At 39.9% G+C, this 14,340-nt stretch overlaps 3 protein-coding genes across 4 annotated transcripts; 1 reads left to right on the forward strand and 2 right to left on the reverse strand.

Moving 5' to 3' along the window:
* Window positions 1-33: 33 nt before the first annotated feature.
* LOC146500816 (uncharacterized) lies at window positions 34-2,080 on the forward strand. 2 transcript variants are annotated; one of them, XM_085136526.1, is made up of 2 exons: window positions 34-189; window positions 530-2,080. In XM_085136526.1, exon 2 carries the CDS (start codon window positions 594-596, stop codon window positions 1,623-1,625), a length of 1,032 nt encoding a protein of 343 aa, XP_084992652.1. In that variant the 5' UTR covers window positions 34-189; window positions 530-593; the 3' UTR covers window positions 1,626-2,080. The 2 variants fall into 2 exon arrangements, with proteins under 2 accessions (XP_084992652.1, XP_084992653.1); XM_085136527.1 differs by having other exon boundaries at window positions 58-446.
* prmt2 (protein arginine methyltransferase 2) lies at window positions 842-6,870 on the reverse strand. Its single transcript, XM_085136524.1, has 9 exons — window positions 6,738-6,870; window positions 6,449-6,646; window positions 5,525-5,686; window positions 5,029-5,193; window positions 4,707-4,882; window positions 3,122-3,251; window positions 2,897-3,033; window positions 2,640-2,814; window positions 842-2,435 (listed from the first exon to the last, which is right to left on the reverse strand). The coding sequence occupies exons 1-9, from the start codon at window positions 6,822-6,824 to the stop codon at window positions 2,403-2,405; spliced, it is 1,263 nt and encodes a 420-aa protein (XP_084992650.1). The 5' UTR covers window positions 6,825-6,870; the 3' UTR covers window positions 842-2,402.
* On the reverse strand, window positions 6,824-14,148 carry ercc1 (excision repair cross-complementation group 1). The gene is made up of 9 exons (XM_085136525.1): window positions 13,969-14,148; window positions 13,296-13,709; window positions 12,522-12,625; window positions 12,167-12,266; window positions 9,225-9,301; window positions 8,971-9,070; window positions 8,687-8,758; window positions 8,399-8,467; window positions 6,824-8,310 (listed from the first exon to the last, which is right to left on the reverse strand). Exons 1-9 carry the CDS (start codon window positions 14,026-14,028, stop codon window positions 8,248-8,250), a joined length of 1,059 nt encoding a protein of 352 aa, XP_084992651.1. The 5' UTR covers window positions 14,029-14,148; the 3' UTR covers window positions 6,824-8,247.
* Between the last annotated feature and the right edge of the window lie 192 nt (window positions 14,149-14,340).

Genomic DNA, 14,340 nt, shown 5'->3' on the forward strand with positions numbered 1-14,340 from the left:
GCCGCTCGCTAGATGATGCTGCAGCCCGTTTTCTGATAAAAACGGGCTGCAGCATCATCTCAAAGGAAAACGATAAAATGTAGACGACAGTGTTCCGCCGTTATTTAACTCTGGTTAATATGGTGTTTTTACAGCGTTCGCACGAAAAGTACTTACATTCAAGCACATTGCTTAGGAAGGATGAGAACGGTATGTGAAAAATGTTGTTTGTGTGCTGCTTGCGTCCTCAAATATCTTCCGCATTGTTTAAAACCAACCACGGCCTACAATAGTTGGTAGGCTGCTAAGTAAGCTAGTGCACATACTTGTTATATTCTCACAGGTCTTGTTGTCGCCTATTTGGCTGACAAGGAGCGCTAATGCGATCATAACCTATACAATATGCCCCAAAACCGATGAAGGATATGCGGCTTATATTTCACCTGAAACAGCGATAAAACAGATTGGTCAGTAAGCAGGGGGGCATCGATTAAACAGTGCGTTTCCCCCCACAAAAATTAACAATAATTATGTCATGTTTGTCTTTCAGATGCTCCCATCATCTGTAGGACAGTGAAAACCCCTCCCCTGCTGCTGTGGGCGTAGATGGCACCATGCTGGATAACACCGGTGATCAAGTGGAGCAGCAGTCTGGGCGCTGCTCAGACTGTGGGTGCAGTTTCAATCTTTCACATCCTGACTCTGAGCCTGATTCCGATGACACTCCAGCCGATCCTAAACAGCAGGATAAAACAGACAGTTCTTCCAAATGCCCATCCTGCCAGGCAGGCAGCAGCCCCCAGAATGGACGCCGGCCACACCGGCGCATCCGCCTGGACCCTCACAGCTGCAGCCTGTGCTCCAAAACCTTCATCTCTTCCGCTCACCTGACCCTTCACCTTGCTTCTCACAATAAGGAAAGGAAGTTCAAATGTAACACCTGTGGCAAGTTCTTCCATCAGTCCTCCCACCTAATGGCACACAAGATAATCCACAGCGGAGACAGGCCGTTTAAATGCCCAGATTGCGGTAAGACTTTTGGGCGCGCTTCACACCTGAAGACCCACCGTCGACTCCACACAGGCGAAAAACCTTTTAAATGCACTTACTGTGACAAGTCCTTCACCCAGAAGGCTGGGCTCCTGGCACACGTTCGTCTGCACACCGGGGAGAGACCATACAAGTGCGAGCAGTGTGGCGAGGGCTTTCGCTCTTTGTCACTGCTGCTCTCTCACAAGGCTCAAGAGGCTTCCGGACAGGCCAAGTCACTGTCTCCACCACCGCTCAGCCAGCCTCAGAAAACACAAACCAACAGCGAAGATCTGAAATGCGGCGTCTGCTGTCGCACTTTTGTCAGGTCATCTTATATCAGACTGCACATTCGCCTCAACAAAGGACAGCGACCTTATCACTGCAAAGTGTGCAACAAGACGTTTGTCAAACTGGAAACATTTGTGAACCACTGTGACAAACACCTGAGACAGAAAAAGGATAAAAATAAGGGGGCGGAAGACAAAGTTGTCAAACCTCCCCTGTTTGTTCCGCTCTCCAGGCCTTCTTCTCCCGAGTCCTTACCTGCTCAGCAGCTATCCCAGGAGGTCAACACACGCTCCAGAGCAAAAGCAAAGATTAAAACAGAGCCATAGCCAGAAGGAGAGCGTCAGCTGAGACAGAGATGGTGGCAGAAGTGTAATGTTGGTGTTTTAAAAGGTTAAATGTTTACAGGTGATGGTAAGAAAGGGACAAACACCAGATTGATAGTTGAAACAGTTCCAATTTTTATTTAATTTATATCAATGTGAGTTCACTAATTGTTATTTTAAGATGGTGATTTCCATTGTGAGCAGTTATCTTTAAGCACTATAATATTTTTATTGAGGTATCTTTTAGGCTAATGTTTGTAACATTTCAGAGGCGTACATTGTTCTTATCTTACAATGTTAAAATGAAAAAAAGGTCATATCTTAAACCATTGTAATTTATGGTTTTTGTTAATCTGTTCTTCTAAATGCATAAAAGCCTAGTGGCATGTATGTACAACCAATAAAAAATGTAAGTTAAATGCTTATTGTAAAACAATATGCCATTTGATGAAAAGTAACCTAGTGTGACTCAACCTTGTCTTTTTTTTGCACCTCAGTAAACAAAAAAAAATAACTGATGTTCCAGCTGTGCGACACAGCGCTGCTTTATGTAAAGTACTTTTGTCCTTCAATAAAAAGGAGCAGTAAATGTGCTCTTAGGGTAGTGTGATTGCAGCAATCAGGCTCATCACTATGATAGCAGGCATTCCTCTGGCACATTCATTGCAACATGTGAGCAACACACCAGTCCGCTTCAGCAGCAGTCTCACAGCCGAACAGTTTAATTTTATTAGACTGTTTTTCTATTTTAGATCTCCACCGGTGATGAGCGAATATGTGTCACCTCCACATGGGGAAACTCTTTGTTCCAGCCTAAGGACAGAGGGGAGGGGGAAACAGCACGTGAACAACTTTATGGGCAGGGTTAAGTTAGGAGATTGTGCAACAACAATGCAAAAGACAAACAAAAAACCTTTCCAAAGAACACTCATATAAAAAGTAATAAAGAAACCTTCCAATTCCTTATAATCAATACATATCTCAGATAAAGTGCATATAGTAAATGAAGATGTTTGCCTGGGAGTTGTCTGGATTGTCTGTGCTCCCTTTAATGGTCCAGTGCAGGGTAACGGTCATGTGGCGCCTCCAGACAGGATTTCTCTGGAGGACAATGGTTCCACTGATCGAGTCTCCTGCGCATACACTTACTGGCCTGTCTAGCATGAACAATGTCTGCTTCCAGTGTGTTGGCCTGTAGGGAAAAGGGACTAGTTAGTATGAAATCATATTTAACTAATTACGCATCAGATTTTTTGTGCTTTTCATGTTTTCACCCAGAGTTGGGGCCGGTGTTTAGCTCCACAGTTGCGCCTCCTGCCTCCAGGCTCTCGAAGCAAACAGTGAACCAGGCGGTGAATCCATGGAAAACTGCAGACTTCTCCACACAAAAATGAAACTCACCCTTCATTTCCTGAGAAACGAAACAGTCAAGCATTAGTAACAAAATCCAAGTTGGCTCATTTACAACCGTCTCATAAAAAAATTAAATAAAAAATGACCTCAAGGTCTCCCACTTGTAAAGTGTACATGTCGAGGGAGATGACATCACAAGGAGCAGCGAGGCAGTCACATGGTTCAATGATGTGGCTGAACTTGGGCTTGGTGAAGAACTCCTGCTGTGCCAAAGGCCTCCAGAAACACAAAAGTATTTAGCACAAGGGTAAAATGAATTATCAGTGTACTCGGAAATTATTCTAACCTTATATATTTCTAGCCAATATGTGATGAACTCTGATATATAAAAATGTTAAATGCAGGAGCATCTTAACCTCCAAGTGCATTGTATTTAGTCAGCTAAACAAAATATTATTGTATATACTGATGAAAAAAAAACAAGTCCCCAGATGAAAAGGATTCACGTTAGAGTTCAATTGCAACATTAAAGATAAGTCAGTTATCCCTATTTCTGTATTATATTTCTATATAAGTAAACCTTATTTACTTGTTACAGAAAGTTGTGGTAAAAAGCCTGGCTACTGGTAACTGGAATTTACATGCATAAAACTGATGATGCCAAATTTTGTGTTATTATTTCAAAATTACAACTTACAAGATAATAACCTGAAAATCTGACATATCACTTTTCAGTAATGGACACAAGCTTTCATAGTTTGGTCCTAATACTGCCAGGGTTTTGTTTTTTTTACACTAGTGGAACTGTAGCAATGGGAACACACATTAAAAGAGTGATCACTTACATTTTGGGGCTATTTATCACCAACCCATCAATATTCAATCAATAAAAGTAATTTCACTTTGTACTGGTGACAAACTACAGCAATTCCTACATTTAATTCATTGTGCAGCGGGACAGAACAAGAGCTGAAACTGACTCTTCATTTCTTGAGAAGTTTAAAGTTCTAGAGCTCTAAAGTGCAGCTGACATGGTAGAAACAGCAACACAGACAGCTCACTGAGCAGTAATACAGAAATATATTTATTGTACTGCTCTGTGTGCTTGTGATGATCAAATCACCAGAGTAGAGTTTTTGAAGAAATAATCTCATATTATTTGCAGCTCCAGTGCTGCATTTTGCTCTCATCGTTTTATAATCTTTACATATTGAGGTTAGATGCTCTTATATTGTTGATATTGTCCTTGATTGCACCATGTTGTCCACAGCTGATTTTGTGTGGAAGAAGAATGATGTGTAAAACACTTTTTGTGTGAACGTGCACAGAGCCTAAAGCATCATGAAGCCTGTTATCTCAGACTGGGGTTTTAGTTTCTATCAAGCCAGCTAAATCAAGAAAGCCTGGATGTGTTGAACTTGCTTTGCAGTATAAGTGTTTAAGGCAATGTATGAACTGGCACAAGGCTGTCTCCTCAGATATGAATCAGAGAGGATTCATTCAAAGCTGGCCATCTAGTGGTAAAACAGATTTTAACACAAGCACATAAAGTAAGAAATCAGCCATTACTGGACTTAATAAAAAACATTATATCTATCTATCTATCTATCTATACACACACACACACACACACACACACACACACACACACACACACACACACACACACACACACACACCTGTAAGTGACAGGACATTCCTCACTGTCAACTGTGAACTAATGGCTCTTACTGAAGAGGAGTGAAGTCGAGGCCGTATGGCCGCTCCCAGAAGGCCATTTTCTCGGCATAATAGCTGTCGGCCTGACATGGCACAAAGGTGAGGGCCGCAGAGGAGGGCCACATCGTGCCACCATCTCTAAGCCAGCGGTCCCTGGCCAGCAGAACTGACTCCACCATGAACTCAAACTAGAGCGTGGGGAAATGGCAAAAAAAGAAGAAGAAAGAAGCAATGTGGTATAGTAAAATCTGAACGTGGGTAAGAGCAGAAAAGGATGTCCCACAACAATGTATTTTTTCTTTTAAAGTAGCAGGACAGGAAGTGTTATAATTACCAGAAGGCAGTTACCCATCCACTCAGAAACCAGGACGTCCACCTGCTCAGGCAGCTCGATCTCCTCAGCCCGCCCCTGAAGCACCGTGACCACCTCATCATAGCCGTTTTGCTTCACCAGCTGTCTGGTGTACTCTGTCATTGAGCTCGCCTCCACAGCATACACCTACAACACAACAGATAATCTCCTTCTGTGCACTCTATACATCATGCTGTTTCCTCAATGCAGCAACACTCTTTGTCCAGCAGATGGAAGTAGAAGTACACCAAAATCACCTAACTGGTGATTTTGCTCCTCTAAGTAACCACATTTATGTGAAAGATTTTACTTTTGGACCCTTAGATTCTAATTTGTTTTTGTAATTTGGCAGGAAACTTAAACTTAACTCACAATATATGCAGATTTTTCCTCATTATTTAAAAATGAATGCAATCTCATTTCATTTCAATCTGATTTCATTTCTCCTTATAACACAAAATCCAAGATTCAACATTACCATTGAGGGGCGTGCCAACTGAGCGCAGAACAGACTGATGATGCCAGTCCCACAGCCGAGGTCCATTACCCTCTTGCTGCCGAGAGAAGCACTGTTGTTGAGAATAACCTGCCGGTATGCCTCAGTGCGGCTCTTGTCTGACAGCATCTCCAGGTGAAGCCTCTGTGTCGTGAAACATGACTAAATGAAACACAGTGCCTAAAAAATGTATGTACAGCAAACTGACAGGTAGCCACTGGCCGTTTATTAAATGCTCAAATGTTAGACATTTTTTAAAACTATAATAAAATACTGATCAAAGCAGTGATCAGTCGCATAACTGTGCCCCTGTTAAACCTAACTCTTTACAATGAAAAGGGGCTTCATGAAATAAAACGTTAATTTCTAAATGGCAATATGAAATAAAATCAGACATATTTAAACAAGAGTTTTTGATAATTAATCCACTGATAAATAAACGACTCCAAATGGGATCCAAATAAATTCCCAAAACACAGCAGGGTCTAGTTACATGCTCCCCCCCCCTTGTTTATCAGGGGTAATGCATTCAAGAAAAGGCTTACATGTGTATATTTGGAAATCAGGGTCTAAACAGCAATCTTTTATCTATTCTGAGCATGGTTTCCCAGCATCTCAGGAGTAAATATATCACTGGAAACTCTGAATCACGCATCACTGAGGACCATCATCTTAAACCAGCACAGCTACATTGCAGGGTAGTGTCGACAAAAGACGATGCTTACTTAAAGTCTTAGTCGTTGCATGCTGGTGATTACCTATAGTTACAATGTAAGACGCATGGCTGCTTAACGCGCTGGGAAACAGTTTATACTCGCATATTGTGATTCAAATCATCATTATCGTCAAGTTCATGATAATAATCTGGACATATGCAAAGCGATACACTTCATTAAAATTTCCAACCAGCGTTCCATAATTGCCAAAGTATTCTTCATCTTGCCACGGATCTTCTATTGAGGGGTCCTCCTCCTCCTCCCCTGCAGTATCCTGGCTCATGTAGCTGGCAGGGACATAACCTATGACCCCCTGCAGCTCTGCCCACCACCACTCTGAGGAGGGCTTGGCGTGCACGAGCAGTCTGTCCCCTCTGCTGAAACTAAGCTGTGAGACCAAAAAAAAGTCACGGTTATTGCTGATATCCCCACCTCCCATTTTAAGGCTAGGATCTCGGAGGTCTGCGGGTCTCTCTGACCTGATCGGTGCTACTTCCAGTGAAATCTGACCGGGCAACGTACTCCTCACAGGACGCCTCATCCTCATCCTCCTTCTCCGTCTGCATATTTTCTTTTGACACTTTCGCTGGTTGTTTTTCTCTAACAAACAAGCCAAACCATTTCACGTGCAGAGCAACTAAAAAAAAACTACAAAATCCCCCCACTGTGTGTTTAGAGTGAATCGAGCGGCGAAACTACTTTCAGCTACAGCGCGCACCGCAGACACTTCCTGTTTCGACGTAAGGTTGCGTTATCAAGCCTTCACGTGCTGTCGGAAGTTTCGAAACTGTAAGCTCATCTCAAACGAAATAACACGACATTTAACCCTATCAGAAAACGTTTACTGCATTGTGCACCAAATATTATTAAGCTTCATTATGAGATACGTTGGTCTTCATATTCGGTTTGTTTCACAGTTGCATTTTCGTCTTTCTTCTGGTGTCATATTCACTTCTATTTCCAAATGGCCTCTATGTTAATATCATGTTAAGTAACTGGCTGACTTCAAGCTTGTCTAAAGCGACCCTTCACTGAAAGTTTCCTGAAAGACCAAAGAACAGAATTTCACAATTTCATAATTTACCTTGACAAAAATGTTTGACTTAAAAGAAAATGACTTGAGGGTATAAAAAAAATGTATTTTTGATCTGCACGCTTTTCCTGTTGCCTCAAATTTAAACGTTAGGTTCTTGATTAAAAATAACCTTGAACCATTCATGCAAATACATTAAAAAGAAATTTGCAAGAAGATAAAACAGATTTAATATACTGCTGGACATCTCAAAGAATTTTAGATATCCTTCCATCCACTTTCTCAAAAACTTAGATCATAAAAGCTATAAAAAGGGCAAGAAGCATCCCAGACAAGTCACCAGTTTATCCATACCTCTATATCAGACTTTACAAATTTTTTTTGCCTTATTTATTCCTTTTTTGAATGAGAGTTTTTTTTTTAAAGCATTCTAGTGCACTTTCTGCAGAGATTCAAGCAAAATCATTGTTGTCTTGTGTGTCTGCAATGAAATATTAAGATATATTATACAGTTAAAAATAAAATAATGTAAAAACCAAAATATAACAAAAATATTTATTAACAAATTATACAAATTAATAACACACACGCACACACACAGAAATAATATATAAAAAAAAAAACATAAGTTTGAAGCTCAAACAGTTCACAACTTAAATTCCTAAAACACATCCACTGATTCCAGCGAGGAAGAAGGTACATTTTAAACATAGGCCACTTCAAACTAACCAGTTCATGTCAAGAATCCACAAAAGAAAAGCCATGGCATGAAGTTTGAGGTCTAGTTGAGTTTGTATGGGAATAACATGTTTCTCCCTTAACTCTGTAAATCGATAGACTTTGTAGTATTCAGTCCTCCTGAGTGTTTTAGTTTGATGTTCAACATGATGATCAAAAATGTAGAACTGTTTTCAGAAGCATATCACATTCTTGGTAAAAAAAAAAAAAAAAAAGTCTCAGCTGTCTTTTGTCTTTGCCTTGAGAAAGGGCTTATGGAGGACGTCAAAGAGTCGTCTTGCCTGTAAACACAAAATGTCAACATGTTAAGTCATCAAACTCTTCATCTATGCTGTGTATATTTATACTCAGCACATGTGTTTTCCTCACTTTTTGTGGTCCAAGGCCTGGGCAGACAACCAAATCTTCCTTAGAGGCACTGACGATTCCTTCTACAGACTGAAGAATACATCATGTCTGTTTATCGATTGGATCATATCCACTGACAACATGACTGAACTACAATTACACACTCGCAGTTGTTCATGAACCAATCCAGTTGCACATCTCCCTTTAGGCTTTGCAGACTCTTGTGGTATATATAGTGAGTCTTTAAAGAAATTTAATAAACATGATTAATTAATACTTGAAGTGAAAACTGAAAAATGAGGCACTCACAGAGAACGCAGACAGCAAAGTAATGGCATCAGTTTTGTTGATAGACTTCACAGTTGTCAGGCAATCTGTAACCTTGAAGTAAGCAGAGATCCAATCAGCAATTTCTGTGTTCATGGTGTTAAAGCTACTACAAGATTTTGGCAAATACTGTACATTCCCATGTTACTATATCTTCCACGACATTTCTATAATGTCTATTTCTTTTATTAAATGGGCACAAGTAGGCAAAAAGACAAAAAAAAAGCACCAAGAGCTCACATAGAAAACTGTGACTCTACACACACCTTTGACAGGTAGTCTTTTTCGACTTGCTCCTTCAGCATGTCAGCTGGCTTCTTTTCATACGACTTATACGTTTCCAGGTAGCGGCCTGCCTCTTCTGGACTGGCAGTTTAAAATGAAAATGACAGAAAACAACAAAACACGTTTAAAAAGACAAGAAGTGTTTGACTTTGTCTCTGAGCTATAGTTTTTAGATGTTGGAGCCAGAATCACACTGATTATTTATTTTATATATGTCTTGTAGCAAGCTGCTTACCTCCAAGCCAAGATGAGAGTGCAGTCAGCCATGATGCACATGCGAGCCAGCTCTTTCAACGCATGATGAGGATCTTTCTGTAGTTGAAGAGATGTTAGGGTTAAAACAAAATACAACAACAATTCATTCTTAAAAACTTCATGAAGTCACATTAGGGCTTTAGATGTGCTACAAATTGAGATGTAACATTTTTTAATTTTGACCCAAATCTGAGTCTTCTTACACAGTATCTATTATTTGGCAGCTCTGAGATCTTTATTTTCCTACACACAGTGCCAAAAATAGTCTCCAGCTGCACCTCTTCACACTTCATTTACACCACTGCTAGCGAAACTAATTCAGCTGAGGCAAGATACACTTCACAAATGAGTAGATCTGCATTGATCACTTACATTAAGCTGCTAAAGGAGACCTGTAATGTCCTGAAAAGATTGTTCTGTCTTGTTAAATATAAAACTTTTGGATGTTTACATTTTTGTCAGCAATTCATAAGGCCAGCTGACGTTACCGACCTGACAGCTGTTATCGTTAGATAATCCACAGTTTCATAGAGGTAATTTGTTTCCCTGTTTCTGCTGTTCACTCGCTTAAAAGCCTCCAATTTTGTTTCTAGTATTACCCAGATGTCCCAAAGCGGCAAAAATGACCCTGGAGACACGAACACTTGCAGAACTATCACAAATTTACTTTTGAGTTCTGTGCCAGATGTTTACACAGTATTTAACAAAGGTGAGTATAATCCTTTGAAACAGTGTTTAAATGATAAATGATGTATATTATATCACCTTATGGTACTTGCATTCTCCTGAGCTGACATTTAGAGTAGTGATTCTTATGAAAAGTAACACTCTTTGCTGGACTTTCTCAATTTTGGACCTGTGGGTTTTGTCTGATCTGCATGTCTGCCTCATGGTTCCACATAGAAAAGAACTGTCAGGGGAACTGAATAATCTTAACATGAAGCTCCACTATGATGGAAAAAACATAAAGAAAGATTGATTTCCACCTAAAAATCAGTGGAAGCACAGCTGCTGCAGCAGTAATCAGGAGGTACAAAATAAGCCATAGTGCCGCTCATCAGAGCTGCAATGGCTGTCCTCCTAAAATGATGCCACCAAGAGTGCACTGCTTGCACAATCCAGCTCTGAGAAACAGTTGGGTAAGTGCTTAAGACTTGGCACAGGGGTTATAAATGGAAATCAGAGTTTTTGTGACAGCTGTGAAGGACAATGCATAACATTAAGCTCAGTGGATGGCGTCCAAGAAAAAGAACTTGCTTGTTCTTCAGTACAAAACTGTAATATTAAACTTAGAGGAGAAAAAAAAGGACATGGGAAAAAAAAAAACCCACAACAAACCGATGAATATTGGGAGCACGTTCTTTGGGCAGTTGAGAACAATATAAATATGTTCAGTTCAAATGGGATCAAACATGTTTGATGAGGTGTGGATATATTGGTGCAAAAGGTGCTGGGGAGATGACCTTTATAGTTTGCACTATGAATGTCTGTGAATGTACCAAAATACTGTCTGACACAATGACTCCTAATCTCCAGAAGCCGGCAGAAGAGGGATATTCCAGCATAATAATGATCCAAGGCACACTGCCCACATCACAATAGAGTTTCTAAAGTAGATGGAAAAAACACTATGACCTGCCCTTTTCAGGTCAGGCCAAGTATGCTGCCTGACTTGAATCCAAACGAACACATTTGAACCAGTTTAAAGAGAAAGGATAGAGCAATACAAACCATCCACCTCATAAGAAAAAGAAAAAGTATACTCAATGAGGAGGAGGACTGAGTCTGTCGTGAAAAATAAAGATGGACAAAGTATTAAAGTATAAAAAGATCTAAACTGCAGTAGTTGCACTGATTCTGCTTTTATTATAGTCGATCTAAACAGGATCTAAAATGAGTTACTTTAAGATCAAATTCTGTTCAGCTTAGATGTAATCCAGTTACAAGAAAATGACACAATTTTAAAACCAAGTGATACTGCACAGGTGTGTACCCACGTCTGCTGTCTGTGTGCAAATCTTCTGAATGTAATACCATACAGCTGTGCAAAATGCAGTCATTATATTTCACAGATGTGTAGTGCACAACAAAAGAAAATGAAGCTTGAGCGTAAATTAATTTGCATCACCGCTGTTTTGATCCTGTCACAAGATGGCTTCTAGTTGCTTGGAGGAAGTGTAAAAGATTTAGATGAAAACAAAGAGAATAAGAAGATGGTATCAGTCTTGAAATCCTGTAGCAGGAAACTTTGTACAGCCTCCTCCTTTCCTGATATGTACAAACTGAAGCTATTCAGATATAGATTTGACAAGAGTAATGTTCAGCTTCTGAGGTACTGAATGATTAAAAAAGATGCAGGAACTGCATTTGAAATAGAAAAAAAGTGCCTTAATGCATTATTTATGTGACTACAGTTTCAAATCACTTTGACACATTTCTCACATCAGGAACACCATTCTCACCGCTCTTCTCAAATTAATGACACGCTTCCCCACCAACCTTAGCATTTCCCATTGCGTCTGTAGAAACTGCTGTTGTTTCTGCACATACACTCCTTTACATTCCTCTTTTAGAATCTGAACACTTAACATTAGGCTCACATTTTTGCAGTCAGTAAGGTTTTGATAAAAGTAGAACAATAAACACATTAAGACAATTGAGAAAAACTCTAAACTGGACTGTATATCATAAGCATGTGCTATTTTTACTTTATTAGAGGAAATGACACCTTAGAATAGCTGCTGCAGCCATTCAAAGATCTTAATTTGATTAGATTTGACAATGATTGACACAGAGCATCCCCTAATGGTTTGATAAATAGTAATAATCTCAAAGTTACCACAAATAAGTCAGGCCACTGAATGTTGAGAATACTTTAAATAATCAGTATCAAGGTTAATGCTAAAGAGCATCTTTACTTACCACGTCTACTTGAACCAGTAGCACTCGTAGCGTGAATGTGTGTCCAAGCTGTTTCAGACGGTCATGGATATAGTTTGGGTTGAGATTGTGATACCTCAGACTTTATGTCGAGTCAAAAAACAAACAAACAGAAAGAACATAAACCAACATCAAAGGAAAGCAAAATACACAAGAAAGCAAAGGAAAAAAGCATATTTTTTTCAACAAATATAAGCATAGAAACCTTTTTTTTTTTATAACAACATGATATTACACTAACAGAAAAAAAGTAAAACAAAAATGTTCCAGTGTGTGTGCAGTGACAACAACTTTTTCTTGCTCACATAAACAGAGTTTGTGAAGCACAAAAACCCACCTGAGGAAGAGAGCACAGGTTGTCTGTCCCAAGACATAATCTGGCACAACATCTCCAAACTCCCATGGGACACTCCTAACAAACTTCAGAATTGGGTTTCCTCTCTGTGGTGTTAGAAATAAGTTTTTTGTTTGTTTTTTTAAATATAAGTGTCTTTTCAACATTGACTGCAATATATGCTCATAATAGAGTTGACACACTCCTCATTAAAAGCATTAACCCCATGTTGTAAAGGATGAACTAAGAGAGATAGAAAGAGTTGAGTGTAGAAGGTAAATTGCTACACACTTACAGAACACAGTATCAGACAAGAAAGGTTACTTGACCTTGAGTGTATAATAACAGGGTGCTATAGCCAACAGGAAATATAGACTTCATTGTGTCAATTAAAGCTGACTTCAACATGAAAATAAAACATCCCTGGTAACAACTGTATGGTAGGGAGCAGTTTTCTCACAAGATTCCTGACTAGAGGTTAATGACCGTTGCCATGCGGAAGAACCCTGAGGAGAACAAATCAGGGGGCGACAAGTCTAAACCATCGCATCTCCCCATCAATAGCCAATCACAATTATTTCCTGTTTTCATGTGTCTAATATATACTTTGAATTATGAATTGTACTTCACTTCTCGGTGTGCAGACTACTTGACACTGAGGAGTCCACAGCTGTGCAAGCCAAATCTGGGACACTAATAGGAATGCATGAAAGGAGGCTACGGTTTTCTGTAAACCATACACCTGTTGGATCAAAGCAATATAGTCTTAATACATACCTGTCGAGGACTGACAATAATGCTGTTCCCAGATCCTACTGGTTTAGGACCGAAGCTGGTGCCCGGTTCTGACCTTTGGCCGCTTCCCTCTGTTTGACCGGTGGTAGCCTCCTGTGCCTCTTCACTCATTTTGACATGGGGCCCTTTAGCCAAGTCCTGCACTGTTTTACATTTTTCTGTGCTGGAGGACACTGTAGATGGCTCACTTTGCCTCACACAGGTAACTTCAGCATTATCGCTCCTGGGCAACTTGGAGGCAGCATCTCTACGTGAAGCAGCAGCCGCATTGCTTTTACTCTGGACGATGTATTCTGCGTAGGAGACCGCCTGGGTCACTGACTGAGCAGGCTTTGTGGTAGCTGAAGCTGAAGTGCTTTGTCCAACTTTGGAAGCGAGTTGAAACTGTGGCTTTGGCTGAAACGCAATCACAATGATCAATCAACAATCAACTCTCCGAGAACCGATAATTTAACTATGAATTAAATCATATAAAACCACCATTCACGAGTCTGGAAATCCACCTGACGAAAACCTTTTATAGATACGTTTTTATAGCTCATTTTTAAACGAATCTTACGTTAAAAAATTAAATTGTATGCTTGAAGACTCGTTTGCTAGCAAGCCTGCTACGTAACCGTGAACTTTTTTTTTTTTTTTTTAGCAAAATACAGACCGGTGTTCTTTCTTTAGTGAAAGCAGAATCGTCCAGGTTGATGTTAAATCTCTTCTTCATGTCTGTTGACAGCTGGAGAATTCTCAAGTAAAAACATTAAGTTGAACTTGCAAGAACTCCCTTTATGACACACAATGCAAGGTTGCAATGGCACTTCCGGGCCAATCCTATCAGAATAAAAGCACAAGCACATAGCCTTTTCAGTTCCTTCTGTCACAGGATAAAAACAAGCGTTATTACGCGATAATTATGCACTAAACTAGACTGCTGGCATGACATGCAAGTAAGTTAAAACACCTTTATCAACACGACCTTAATTTGTCTTGATATTTCCGAATAATTAGTGCACGTTCACACAGACCCGCAACTGAT

The sequence above is a fragment of the Neolamprologus multifasciatus genome, chromosome 16, assembly GCF_963576455.1.
Source record: "Neolamprologus multifasciatus chromosome 16, fNeoMul1.2, whole genome shotgun sequence".
In the NCBI taxonomy this organism is placed as follows: Eukaryota; Metazoa; Chordata; class Actinopteri; order Cichliformes; family Cichlidae; genus Neolamprologus; species Neolamprologus multifasciatus.